The 14,369-nt window shown below is 34.0% G+C and overlaps 1 protein-coding gene across 1 annotated transcript; it reads right to left on the reverse strand.

The window, feature by feature from the left end:
- Window positions 1–460: 460 nt before the first annotated feature.
- Window positions 461–4,636, reverse strand: LOC149564554 (uncharacterized). Its single transcript, XM_089818103.1, has one exon. It carries the CDS (start codon window positions 4,437–4,439, stop codon window positions 2,292–2,294), a length of 2,148 nt encoding a protein of 715 aa, XP_089674229.1. The 5' UTR covers window positions 4,440–4,636; the 3' UTR covers window positions 461–2,291.
- Between the last annotated feature and the right edge of the window lie 9,733 nt (window positions 4,637–14,369).

Consider the following 14,369-nt stretch of genomic DNA (forward strand, 5'->3'; position numbering starts at 1 on the left):
TTCCAACATTTCTTTATTTTCTTCACCATCAATCGAAGAAACAGGATGATTTCTTGAACATGACACATTGATTTGTGTTGAAATAAATAAATTATCTCAAATATGGTCGGCACAGACCAGCCGCCCAGCACAGACCAAGGAGAAATTTCTGCATGCGCCCAACACAAACCATAGATCTTGCACCGTCCATTCCAACTGCCTTTCATTAATATTTCAGCTAACTCCTCCTACAGTATAAATGGCATTTAATATATATTTCTCTATAAATATAATGGACTGGGCCTGTGTTCAGTAGAGCCGATTTTTTGGGTTTCTCCATGGCTTCTCCTCTCAATGGTTTTTTCTCTTGTTTGCTTAATTCTAATTTTCTACATGGTATCAGAGCTAAAGGGAGAGAATGCTCTGCAAGCTGTTTGAAGCATATATTAAGAAGGTTTAAATGGTTCAATGAAGTGCTGAGTTTCCTGGAGATGGTTGATAAATAGTAGAAACTATTAATGTGTGGAGTAGAGAGGCAAAAGAGTGCTGAAGTGTGGAGTTGTGAAATGCTGCTATTATTTGAGGAAGTTTTTTGTGATCGTGACTGAGGACTGTTGTATCCTGTTTTGCAGAGTGAGCTAAATGTGACAGTAATATGCATGCTATTTATCAAATCAGCAAATGAAGAATGGTGATTTGAATGGTGATCTTTAAGTCAAGTAGTAATGAATGTTGCAGTGAGCATAATACAATTATACTGGTGTGGAAAGTGGTGTAAGCTGAAGTACTCTTTAGAGAGGTTGTTGCTAGAGAGGTGCCCAATATAAAGGAGAAGACATGACAGCTGATTGTTTGTTGAGAAAAGAAATTTCTGTGAAGCAGATTGACAAAGATGAAATTGTTGTGTGGTTTATGAAAGGAGTTGTTTCTGAAGAAAGAAGAAAATTTGCAGTAAGTTAAAGATCTTGCATGCTACGTTCACTAGTAGTCACTAGAAGAAGTTCATATTGCTATTGAGATCAAAGAAGGTCATTTGGTTTGTGATTTGCGCAACACGGACATCTATTGTGATGTTGAAATGTTTAGGCAAACGCAGAGCATTGTATGAAGATGACAATCAGAGATTAGTAGTTTGTGGAGCAACTTTGTGCAAGCAGGAGAGCCAAAGATTGCATACATATTTCTAATGTGACAAGAAAATATCAAGGGAGTGCTATGAGAAAGAGAGAAGCCATGAAAAGAAGGAAGCTAAAATTGAAGGTGAAAGCTAATTTTGTTATTATTAATAGTACTTTATTTTGAAATATGCGTGGAGTATTATAAATCAGTTGTAGGAGTTAGCATTCATTAGGAAAAGAGATGGCATGCTAGAGTTTGTTGTCATGGTGCAAAGGTATGTGTGTGTGCTGATTGGATAAAAGTGTTGAGATTGGAAGTGAGAATTTGTCTGTCTAATTATGAAAGATACGATGTTCTTGATAGTGGTCTTGTAACAGAATTTGGTTGCATTGATATCCCCAATCAAGTGACAAAAATTGAATTATTGATGATTGTTAATGGGCTATGTGAATGTATTGGGTGCAGTATCGGTTGTACCTGACACCCTAAAGGTTTTTGGTATGACATATTGATGAACCATGTATGTGAAAAGGATTCTTATAGAACTGGCGAGTACAGCAGCTGGGCACCCATGTATCTCGGTAGATGGATTTCTTTTTATATGGACTCAATAATTAGTTTGATGCAGATACAAAAAGAGAAAGGCCCAGAGTGATGATAGTTTCCCCGTAGTGATGATTCGTGGTCATTAGAACCAGTGAGTGTTTGGTTTGTGGTAATCCAAAACCGCTTGAGTGCTTGAAGTTTGTGGTGATCTTAAAACCACTTGTGTGATGTTTGAGAAGTTTTGGTGAACTTAAAACCACTTTGATATTGCATCAGTTATGGGTAATCCGTACAAAATCTAGAGCGATTATGATGGGGGAAACAAGAAGGGTGAAAGCTTTTGATAATTAATTTAGGGGGGATGTTGAAATAAATTAATTATCTCAAATATGGTCGGCACAGACCAGCCGCCCAGCACAGACCAAGGAGAAATTTTTGCATGCGCCCAACACAGACCATAGATCTTGCACCGTCCATTCCAACTGCCTTTCATTAATATTTCAGCTAACTCTTCCTATAGTGTAAATGACATTTAATATATATTTATCTATAAATATAATGGACTAGGCCTGTGTTCAGTAGAGCCCATTTTTTGGGTTTCTCCATGGCTTCTCCTCTCAATGGTTTTTTCTCTTGTTTGCTTAATTCTAATTTTCTGCAATTTGTAGGCTACATAGATCTAAATTGTTGGAAAATGATGAAGCATTAAATGTCATCATTTGTCCTCCTTGCGGTAACACTCCTGATAGGTTATTATGAGATACATCAAAGTAGCTCAAATCTGTAAGATGCATCAGCTCAACAGGAAACATCCCAACAAATTCATTTCTAGAAAGGTCAAATGATTCTAGCTGTACCATGCTTCCCAAAGATTTTTGTATCTTGCCACTGAAATGATTCTGTGAAACATTGAGAGTTATCAATCCTTTGAGAGATTGAATATCCCAAGGTATTTTGCCTGTTAAATTGTTGTCTGATAGATCAAGACATTTTACTAATGTCAATAATCTCACATACTCCATGTCTCGTCCTTTGTTTTTGATGATTATACTATCTATGTAAATAAAATCACCACCTATCAATTCAATAGTTTCTGTGTTTTCTGTTTGATTTTCCATTGTAATCGACTTCATAAAGCCACTTGGAACAATGCCTGAAAATTTTTTGCTTGACAAATCTAATATTTGAAGACTTTGTACTTTTGATAATTCTGAAGGTATCCGGCCAACAAATCTATTTGATTTCAATATCAGGATGCGAAGGCTTTGCAAGCTTTCAATCCATGTAGAAATACCCCCATGCATATTGTTGTTCCTCAAATCTAAGATTTTCAAAGAGGTACATTTTCTAAGGGACGATGGGATGTCCCCGTTTAATCTATTGAAACCCAATTTCAATGTTTCAAGATAAGTCATGTACCCAAATATATTTGGAATTGTGCCCATAAGATCATTCTTTTCCAGATTAAGCATGGACAACATTGAGCATTGGTACAAACTTGAGGGAATGTTACCTATAAGCATGTTATGTGACAAATCCAAAACTTCTAAATTATTTGACTCGTAGATAGAATGTGGAATGATACCAGTCAAATTGTTTTTTGCTAGTGACAAAAATTCTAGACCTTGTCCAGTTTTACCAATTCTTGTTGGGATGGGTCCATGAAATAGATTCTCTGAAAGATCCAAGAAGTTCACATTTTGTAGAGGAAGGGGAATATTTCCCTGTAACTTATTATTATGCAAATCAATAGTTGAGCCTTCATGATCACTATGCTCAAATCCATGCAACTTGAAGGGTAAATTATCTACAAATTGATTAGAAGAGAGGTTAAGATAATAAAGGTGCCTAGAATCCCATAGCCAATCAGGAATACTTCCACTGAGAGAGTTCTTAGACAAATCTAGTATGTGTAAGAAGTATTGAGTTGCAATGAAAGCTGGAAAATTTCCTTGTATATTACAAGATCCTAAATCCATGAATTCAAGTTGAAAATTAGGAATATAAGTGGTATTTATTTTTACAATCAGCATATTCCTAGAAAGAGATAACTCTTGAATATTATGGAGTTTATCAAAAATAGAAAGTGTCAAAGTTCCATTTAGTTGGTTGTGTATAAGATCAAGTTTCGTTAATTTGGTGAGCTTGCCTAAGAAGGTTGGGATTGTGCCATTCAAAGGGTTATATCCCAGGGAAAGACATGTGAGCTTTGATAGCTTACCTAAAAATGCTAGGATGTGGCCACTTAAAGAGTTGGAACTTAGGTCAAGATACGTGAGCTTTGATAGCTTACCTAAAAATGCTAGGATGTGGCCACTTATAGAATTGTAACTTAGGTCAAGATATGTGAGCTTTGATAGCTTACCCAAAAATTTTGAGACGGTACCACTGCGAGAGCCTCCGTGTAGGACAAGATGTCCCAATTTGGAAAGTTTACCTAATAAGGGTGGGATTGTTTCATTCAAAGAGCTAAACCTAAACTCAAGATATGTAAGTTCTAATAACTGGCCCAAAGATGTTGGGATGATGCCACTCAAGGAATTTCCCAAAGCAAGATGTGTGAGTTTGGAAAGGTTACCTAAGAAGGGTGGGATTGTCTCATTCAAAGAGCTAAACCTCAACTCAAGATATGTAAGTTCTAATAACTGGCCCAAAGATGTTGGGATGATGCCACTCAAGGAATTTCCCAAAGCAAGATGTGTGAGTTTTGAAAGGTTATGCAATTCTCGAGGGATTGTACCATTCAAAGAATTATGATTTATATCAAGAAATGTGAGCTCTGGAAGCTCACACATAGATGATGGAATGGTGCCACTCAAAGAATTCCAATAAATATCAAGGTGTGTCAGTTTTGACAGATTTCCTAGAAATGTAAGAATTGTACCATTCAAAAAATTCCAACACAGATCAAGATATGTTAAGTTAGAGGGATTGGTGATCTCTTTTGGAATTTGACCTACAAAGTTAGAGTCATGCAAGCTTAAATACCTCAAGTTGCTGAGCTTGTAAAACTGTGAAGGGATTTCAAGAGGAGGGAAGAAGGCACTCTCACTCAAGTTCAAGTACTCCAAATGCCGCTATTGGAATAGTCCTCCACGAAGTTCAGTCCATGACATGAATGGCCAGCGGGGATTGACATCAGTAATCCATCAGGCGTTGAGGGACTGAGGACTGAGATCCAGGGGGATGACGCGGGCAGTGATTGGGTGGCATGTTACTCCCTCCCATTGGCAGCAGTTAAATCCCTTCCACGATTGCAACGTGTTCAAAGAGAAAGTGAAGTTGAGGCCCTCTTTCAAATCCAGCAGGGAATTCCTGTCATCTGCATCACATGATTCAGATGAACAAGGAATTCCTCTCACCAGAACTACACTTTGTCTACTCTTCCTTCAAACAACTCTCTTTCTCTCTCACAGTGAAAGTAGGGAGAAATCTCCTCCATTCAAAATTTACACGATTGTGGCCTTCCATAAAGTCACGCTTATTTGCAGAGTCAAGAATCGTGTTGAGTATAAAATTAATATGCAATTTTATAGGATCTTTCAAAGTTAAAATCTTTTGTCTTTTATTTGTAGAGTCAAGAATCGGGTTAGGTATAAAAGGTTCTCTCACACGCAAAAAGAAAAGGTAGGTTAATCAAGCTTTCTTAGAGTATCTCGACCCACTTAATTACAACCCTCAAATATAAGTCTACAGTCAATCAAGTAAAACAAGGACGGTGGAAATTTAGCTACAGCTTTTCTTTCGGACTGTTTACATTCCATTTTTTAGATTTAATAATTGATACAAAATTATTTTACAATGTCTTTTTATCTTTTTTATTTAATAAAAATGACAATACTAGCAATTGAGTCGGCTAGTTAGTCATGGGCTCTCTCTCGCAGCTGATCTGAAAACCACGGTGTCCACAACCAGAAGTGTTAATCCGCACTTTTCTGGATGGCATTTTGCAGCAATAAATCCCACCAAAAGATACAAGTTATCAAAAGGACCACAGCTCCACTGTGTATCAACATTTTCTGTTTGAGGGAAAACCAAGATTGTGGCTAAGTTCACATTATAATTAAACTACTTGACAAATTAACACGACACTTTTTTGAGGTCAGCTTTTCACATGAAAGCAAGTTTTTGTAGAGACTTCGAGATAAGTTCACATGAAAGTAAGAAAGCTCTATCTGTCTATCTATATATATAAGGTAGCTGTAATAGTTCACATGACTTCAATAAAAGGATAGCTTTAATTTTAAAAGTTCATGTGATTATACATATATATCACAGTATTTATATGACCTGAACAATCTTCTTTTTCTTAAATCAAAGGTTGACAGTTGAAGAGGATGACGAAAGGCAATTCAGAAGATGCTAAACCATCCATCTATAGATTGGGAATCAATCATTTATGATAAATACAATGAAAGAAACACTCTTGTTATTCTTATTGTATTGCTGTAGGCAATATACTATTGCATTCAGTTCCCCACAATTATTATAATAGTTCTATTCTTTTTCACCAATGAACAATAACTATTTTCCACAAATTGAATATTTATAAAATTTTGATTTTAATTTATTATTTTTTTATATTATAAAATTTATTTATCTCAAATTCTATTGGCTCTAACAATTTTGTGTTATAGGAGCCCTTTTCTCAAAATTCTTCCATATTATTTTTGCTCGGCTAAATTTTCGCTAACAAATATTAATATTAATATATTTTAAAGATGAAACTACAAAATATAATTGTATTAAAATAAAACTATATAGTTATATCTATTAATAATATATCACAAATATATATAAATTTTTATAATATAATATTGTGAGTTTTTAAATTATATATATATATATATATATATATAGATAGATACACACACACACACATATACATATACATATACATATACATATACATATATACATACATATACACATATACACATATATATACATATATATACACATACATATATATATACATACACACACACACACACACACATACATACACATACACATACACATACACATATATGTGTATATATATATACACACACTATAAATTATTCTTATTATTCAAATTATATAAAACATATTACTATATAATCTATATAGAATATAATAATATAATTAAATATTTTGTAATATAATCTTATTATTAATATTTTAAAATATGTCATAGGTATATAATTCTTTTTCAAATGTCATGTAATAAAAATTGTTTTATTTATTTAGGATTCAAGTTAAGTTAAGAATTTTAACACTATTACATTTTATTAATACAATAATTCATTCAACATTATTCACTTAGTAATTAATTTTCACTAATTAGAAATAACTAATTTTTTGGTCTTATAACTTATTATAAACAAAAATATATATAATCTATAAGATTAAAACTAATCTCTTACAGATAAATGGAAAATAATTATTGTAACTTTAGAATGCTAAAATATTTTTTAAAATCTATTTCAATTAACTAATCTATTTTGTTTTCAAAAGATAGATTATTATAATAAAATAGATTATTATAATAAAATTTCTAAATTTATTATTTAAATTTTTAATTATAATTATTGCAAAAATAATAACGGCAAATACAAGTCACTACATGGAACTTGTTTATAATTTAAATTTTAGTATGCTAAGTAGCCAATGGATCTTTTTTATGCTCTTTGGTAAAAATTTATTTTATGACAATTCGATGTAATTACAAGTGAGAAGTAGGATTTAGTATTTGTTGACATACTATAAAAAATTTAATAGACAATATTTATAACTAATAAAATCATAATGACCAAAACCATAATAAATAGATTTAAAAATTGCATTACCCAAACCTTAAATATTGTTAAGAAATATTTATCGATAGATAAGATTCCATATAAAGAAATGCTAAAAGATAAGTATATCAATATCAAATAATTATAAGAAAGCTATAACCAAAATACTCCTAAATAGACTACAAAAATATTTCATCTTGTAACAAAATAATCCGAAGTCAATTTCTAATTCATAATAGGCAACCTGTGAATATTTATGATAGTTGTCAAGAGACGTGATTAATCCATCAGTCCCAAACATGATAAATGTGAGTCCATTACATAGAATATATATATATATATTCTATCTACTACATGAACATCAGAAAAGGATGGGACATGCTAATCTCTAGACAAAATGCACTAAATCAAACTTTTCTTTTTCCAATTTTTTTTGTTTTTGACTACAAACTATGTAGATCATGAAGATCAAATGCTGAAATTTTTAGAAAAAATCATGATGTTTTCAATTTTTTGAAAATTGGTCAATTGTATAGTTTGTAGGGAGGATAGTCCTATCCTAAAAGGATGATAGCATCAAGTAGATTGCAAGAAATAAGTTTAGAGGAATCAAATCATGATCGTACATATGGCAGGAGACTAGTGCATCCAATCGATACGACGTGGGGCCAAAACCATGGATGGGAAAATCAAAGGAAGAAGCTAAGCTCTGACAAAAAGTGCATGCCTTAAGATACATAAGAGGCAAAACATCATTCATTGCATTCATCATGTTATACATGGACAAAAGTTGCATATGATAGCAAAGAAAATGGAACAAGATGGACGTTAAGGTCTTTCAAAACTTAGCTTTTAAATCTACCACTTTTTAAACTCTCACCTAAATATAATTTAATAAAAATACTATTTTTTAATAAATAGACCTTTTCTATTAATGAAATATTAAATATCTTAGAGATACAATGCAGCTCACTCGCATAGGGCATAAAACAACTATTCATCAAAATTTAATCCATCCTACTTTGTTTTTTCTCTTTCATTTATATTTTATTTCCTTTTCTTTTATTTTAGTTAGCTATTTCAGAATGTTGCTAATTTATTATTGTTGTAGATGTAGTGCTTGTAATATATTGACAAACAATCAGGAAGAGGGATCAACTTCTGAGATGGTTGATGTGGAGAGGAATAATGATTCGATCTTAACATATGGTAACAAGAGTAAAGATATGGTTTCTGGATCTGTGTAATGTGTTAGAAAGTTTGGCTCATACCAATAAAATGTGTAGATTATCAGCTGGAAGTTTATGTTGAGATTTTGTATTTCACTAGTTGTAGCATCATCCATCATCACAATTTTGACGAACACCCATTACTCTTTTATAAATCTCATTTATTTGTAAGCTATTATGTCAAGAAGGTATGCAAAACACACATGTGAAGTAGATATTTTCTTTTGAATATTGTATATATCGAGTAGATATGCAAAATTGAAATACAAAACCAAATTCTACAATCTCTACCAAATCGTACTTATGGTTGTAGATTTGTGTGCAAAATGTAGAGTTGTAAATAAGGAAAATAAGTTTTTTGATATGGTTCTATTGAAAAAATGATGTTTTGTGAATATACAATTATTTGCACAATTTTTCTTCTTCTGAGTTTTAGAAAATTCACTCAAATCCAATTGGTAAGCTCTTGGGGTGTATACAAAAATCTATCATGAGAGTTTTGAAGTTATAGATTTTTAATTTTAATTGATTAATAAATGGTGCAAAACGTAGAGTTGTAAACAAAGAAAATAAGTTATTTGATATGGTTCAATTGAAAAAATGATGCCTTGTGAATACACAATTTTTTTAATTTTTTTTTGAGTTTTAGAAAATTCACTTGAATGCAAATGGTAAGCTCTTGGAGTGTATACAAAATCTATCATGAGAGTTTTGAATTTATAGATTTTAAATTTTAATTCATTCATAAATGGTGTAAAAGTGAAAAGAGACTTTGTTTCAAATAGAAAAATGAAATGGTTGAATGGTTAAAGAGATTTTGTATAAAATATTTAAAACTATTTGAATAATTTTTATTTTATTTTGGAATATATGGGACATATATTAAAATCAAAACTAAAACTCCTCAATTAAAAAAAACTATTATGACTTCTCATCAAGGAGAGCGTGATTTGAGATCTCTTAAAAAAAATTATTTTAAAGGTGATTCAAAATATTCTAATAAGCATGGTATACCAGATATGGAAGACTATTTATGATATGAATATAGATCTAAAGGTAATTTATTTCATAGAGTTTATACTATTGAAAATGGAAATGTTGGGTTGAAAGTCATTTTCTCTCATAGAATGTGCTCTACTAGGGTTTGTAAAGCTTTTATCTTAATCCTTATTGGTTTCAACTGTCTGTCATGCCACATTTACTAATGGAATAAGTTTTCATTTATAGTGAGCTTGACCTTCTCCAACCCAACAATTGATGCTGGTACTAGAATTGTTGCTACTGGAGAGAATGGCTCCACCGACTAAGTGCCAGCACAAGTTCATACCCAAGGTGTTTCATGAGGTAATTTCTCTCCTGATATTGTTTTGAATGTCAAGGAGTTTGATGGTGCATGCACATAGCTAGAACAACAAACCCTCATTGGGTATTTTGTGAGGTGTACTCCTTCTGAAAGCATGTTGCAGGGATGGATTTCCAAGGTTTAGACACCTTAGGGTGTTTGCCTTGAAGGTGACCAAAGCCATACCAAAGGCTTTTTTTTTCCACTTTGGCAATATAGGCCAAGCTAAACATGTTTTTCTATGAGGTCCCTAGATTGCCAAGTCCTCCCTCTTGTTTTTTCAACACTGGTCATGAGATTTTGTTGTTTTTGGTGATTGGAAGCTTAAGGTGCTCGTTTGGGTAGAGTTCCCTAGGCTTCCCATTATTTGCTAGCATTTTTTTAACCACTATCATGCAAACTATTGGCAAGGTTTTGTGCCTTGAACTTGGCAAGTTTTTTGATGCTCAACCCTAGGTCCACCTATCTAGGGACCTCAAAGATACAATAGAAATATGGATAGGTGGTACCACCTTTACTGAGAAGGTGCTTTACCTTAACCTTCCAAATACCTACTATTGGTGCCAGTCAACTAAGCATAAGATTAGGGATTGTCCATTGTTGGACCATAACTGCCCCCTACTTCAAAAGCTAAGCCCACTATGACCACCAAGAAAGGTGAGTGGGCTATGGTGGTGAAAAAAAGGAAGGGTTTAGTTGCGGCTAAGGCGAGCTCTTTGCCTATGGATAATGCTAGATCTAGCTCAAGTTAGCTAAGCTCTTTGCTTGTGGATGATGGTAGATCTAGCTCAAGCTGGATACCAATAGGATCCTCAATTCCATTGCTCCCTCTACCTCCTATTTCAAATTGTAGAGGCCAGGGGATAGTGGGCGTTCATAGCTTGGATCCATGCCCTCTTTGGACTCCAGCGCTGCAAGTAGTGTTGATGATTGCCTAGAAAATGCTACGTTGACCTCACAACCCAAATGGTCGAGATGATTTTTTTTGATAATGGGGAGAAGATTCAAAGGGTCATTGCTCTTGATGACTCATCATTTAAGGCTCCCTCATTTTTCCACAAAAGCTTCTCCTCTCTTGGGTTTTGGGAATCTAATTGAAAAGCTCATTAATGAAGATCAAAGAGGGAGATTTTTGCAAAGAAGGAAGATTGTTGTTAAAAGAATGTTTTCAATCATTATTTTGTCATTGATGTCAAACCTGGTATTTGTAGGAATGACATTTGCTTATAAGATCCAAGTACTATCACTTAGTTGATTGATGAAAAGGATTTGATCAACAAGATGTAACAAGAGCACCTAAGGGAATAGGTTGAGTTATGATGTTGTAATGAAGTGCAAGCATCAGTTAAGACAATGGTTGAATGATGTATTGATAACTTACTCAAAGTTACAAAGGTTGGTCACACTTAGAAACATTAGAGGAATAGGTTGTAAAAAGGTTGATTCCAAAGCTTAAACTAAGATCATTAGTGGGTGTCGAACAAGTTCGTTGAAGTCAAGAAAATTCTCAATTGGAGCCGAGTAATAGGAAATTCTAGTGTGTGCCGAGTGATCTTTAGGTGCCGAGCATCAAGAAAAATATAGTTGATGTCAAGTAACACAGTATGTGTCGAGCACCAGTATTTCAATAGTGCTGAGCTGCTACATTATTTCAAATGATGAAGATTCACCAAATCTAAGATGACAAAGTGGTTACCTTGAATTTGGTGAACTAGTTGAAAGATAAGGATGATGAGCTAGTGGCACAAAATTCTACGTAAACTATTTTTAGGCGAATTCAAGAGGATTATTAAAGAAGTTTCTAGAGGAAATAAAATATGGGTTAGATGCAATGAATCCTACCTAATCCATACAAATTAAAATCAAGAGGAAGGAAGAATCAAGCTTGAAAAGAACTCCAAGACTTCTATTTAAGGAGTCATAGACCAAGAAGCAAATGTTGTTAATGCTGCTATTGCCAAAGAACCAAATTGCAAAGTAGTTAGAAGGGTGTCTAGGAGAAGACATCTAGAAGAAGGAAGAGCATAGAGGCTCTACTTCTACAAGTGGTCATGAAGAGATGATTGCACTAGTATAGTGAGCATGAAGACTCAAGGAGACTAAGCTTGAAAGAAGGACAAGCTATCAGAGTTGTAGAGATAGAAGGCCAGGCAATGGTATGAGCTGAGAAGTGATCTAAGATTTGCAAGATAAGTTGTATGTTGTAGTCAGGTCAAAGATTTTCTAATACTCTTTAGCAATTGTATTAGATATGAAAATATTATGGACTTAGATTGGTTTAATAGACATTTGTAAATCCTTTAATAGGGTGGCATTCTAAGTGAATGTTCTAAAGTCCTCTAACTAGACCCACTTCTAACAAGGTGGTTAAATCCTCTAACAAGGTCACATTTAATAGTGTGTTGTAATCCTTTAATAGGGCATGCCTTTCATAGGGCATCACTTCAAAAGAGTGAGAATTGAGTAGCATGTTACTGGTGGTTTTTCCCAAATTGGGTTTCCACATAAATCACTGTGTTATGTGTTGATTTGTTATGTGTTATGCTTGCATGTTGATTTACAGTAACTTTTTGGTTAGAAAAGTTAAAGCTTGGATGAATGAATGGTTGAATGGGCTCACTATACTTAGTGAAAAGTTTGAATAGGACATTTGGACCTTGAATAACTGATTCACCCTCCCCTCTCAATTATTCGAAAGCATTTGTAACATTGTGGACACAGATGACATGCAAGTTGGGTTACCATGAATTGCCTTTCATGGAATGTGTGGGGGCTGACAAACCTCCCTAAAAAATATTTTCTTCATAATACCAAGCATCAGTTTGATCTTGATGTGCTTTTTTTTAGGAAGTTAAAGTTGTTGGGTTTCTCCTCCCCTCATCTTGTTGTGTTATTTGACTAGATAGTGTCATGTTTTCTTCTCGTCATGAAACTGGTCAAGGTAGTGTTGTTACTCTTCTCTCCCCTTGTTTCATTTCCTCTATTATTTCCCATGGTTCTAACCCTTTGTATAGGGTGGTTTGAATTTTTTTTGTCTTTTTAGAATCATTCTTTCGTTATTGTTAACTTTTATGGCCGCAATGATGTTTTTGATCGCTCACACCTATAGCATTGGTTGGTGGGTCATTTACCACCTATGACCTGGGTTTTTTGATGGGATTTCAACATGGTTGAGTTGGCCTCTAACAAGGAAGGTATTATGCCTTTTAGATGGGCAGATGGTGAATGGGTGGCTTGGTTTTACATGTGGAACAAGCTAGGCCTTATTCATCCTGATGCTAGCCACCACTACCTAGCTGAGATTTGGCATACTTGGTCTAATTTTTGAGCTAGATCTAACAGAGTCTTCAAGAGACTTGATAGAGGTATGATTACTATGCAGTCCTTTTTTTCCTTCTCTCAAAAGTATTCCCTACCTATCACTCACTTGCCAGATGTGATGCTTGAGCAGCATAGCTATCTACAACCTATTTCTAGTATCGAAGGTTGGCAAGTTGAACTTGGAGATCCATATCAAATGAATTCATGGCAAGAGCCTCGAAGGTTGTATATAGATCTTGAGTTGTGGATTCATAAGATCTTCTATGGTATGTATCTAGTTGTCTACCATAAATGTGAAGAAATCTCGTAGTATAGAAGATAACACCATTCCACCATTGAATCAATCTGAAATGAGAGTGGGGCTGAGGTTCAAGATTCTAGACACGTAGGATGTGTGCAACAATTGGTGGATGGGACAAAAAGAAAGTGTTGAGGTAAAACTATGTTTTACAAAATGCCAATTTGCCTACCAAGTGATACAAAAGAGAATGAGGGAGTGATCTATGAGGGCTTGTCACTCTGCAGTTGGCGTTAAACGCATCTGAGAAGATTAACAAGTTCTCACCAACCTACCAAACATTCTCTAGGCTTTTATGTGTCATTATGAGTAGCTCAGCAGCCCTTTATTGTACATGATCAAGCATTACAAGCTAGCCTTGCTATTACTCCCAATAGGCTTGCTCTTAAGCAATATACCTTTTTGTGAGCAAAAGCTAACACTTGCGGACCTAAAGGAAGCTATCTTTTCCATGGCTAATGAAAAAGCCCTTGGATATGATGGCTTCCCTTATGAATTTTACAAGATGCTTTAGGATGACATTGGCCCTAATTTGCTTCATGTTTGTCATGAAGCATACAACTCTAATTCATTAGGCAACATCATTAGTAATAGGACTATTAAATTCATACCTAAAGTTGGTGATCCTGAAGAAATTTGCAACTAGAGGCCCATCACTTTGTTGAATGTCTCTTACAAGATCATTGCCAAAGCCCTCTCTCTTAAAATTTGATATTTTCTCCCTTAGATTATTTGACCTAAACAAACTGGTTTTA

Source organism: Cupressus sempervirens, chromosome 3 (genome assembly GCF_028749045.1).
Source record: "Cupressus sempervirens isolate cs-2001-9-10 chromosome 3, ASM2874904v1, whole genome shotgun sequence".
Classification (NCBI taxonomy): domain Eukaryota; kingdom Viridiplantae; phylum Streptophyta; class Pinopsida; order Cupressales; family Cupressaceae; genus Cupressus; species Cupressus sempervirens.

Bases quoted from the DNA above. Each gene is read 5' to 3' on its own strand.
- LOC149564554 (XM_089818103.1), bottom strand. From the start codon at position 4,439: ATGTGTGAGCTTCCAGAGCTCACATTTCTTGATATAAATCATAATTCT.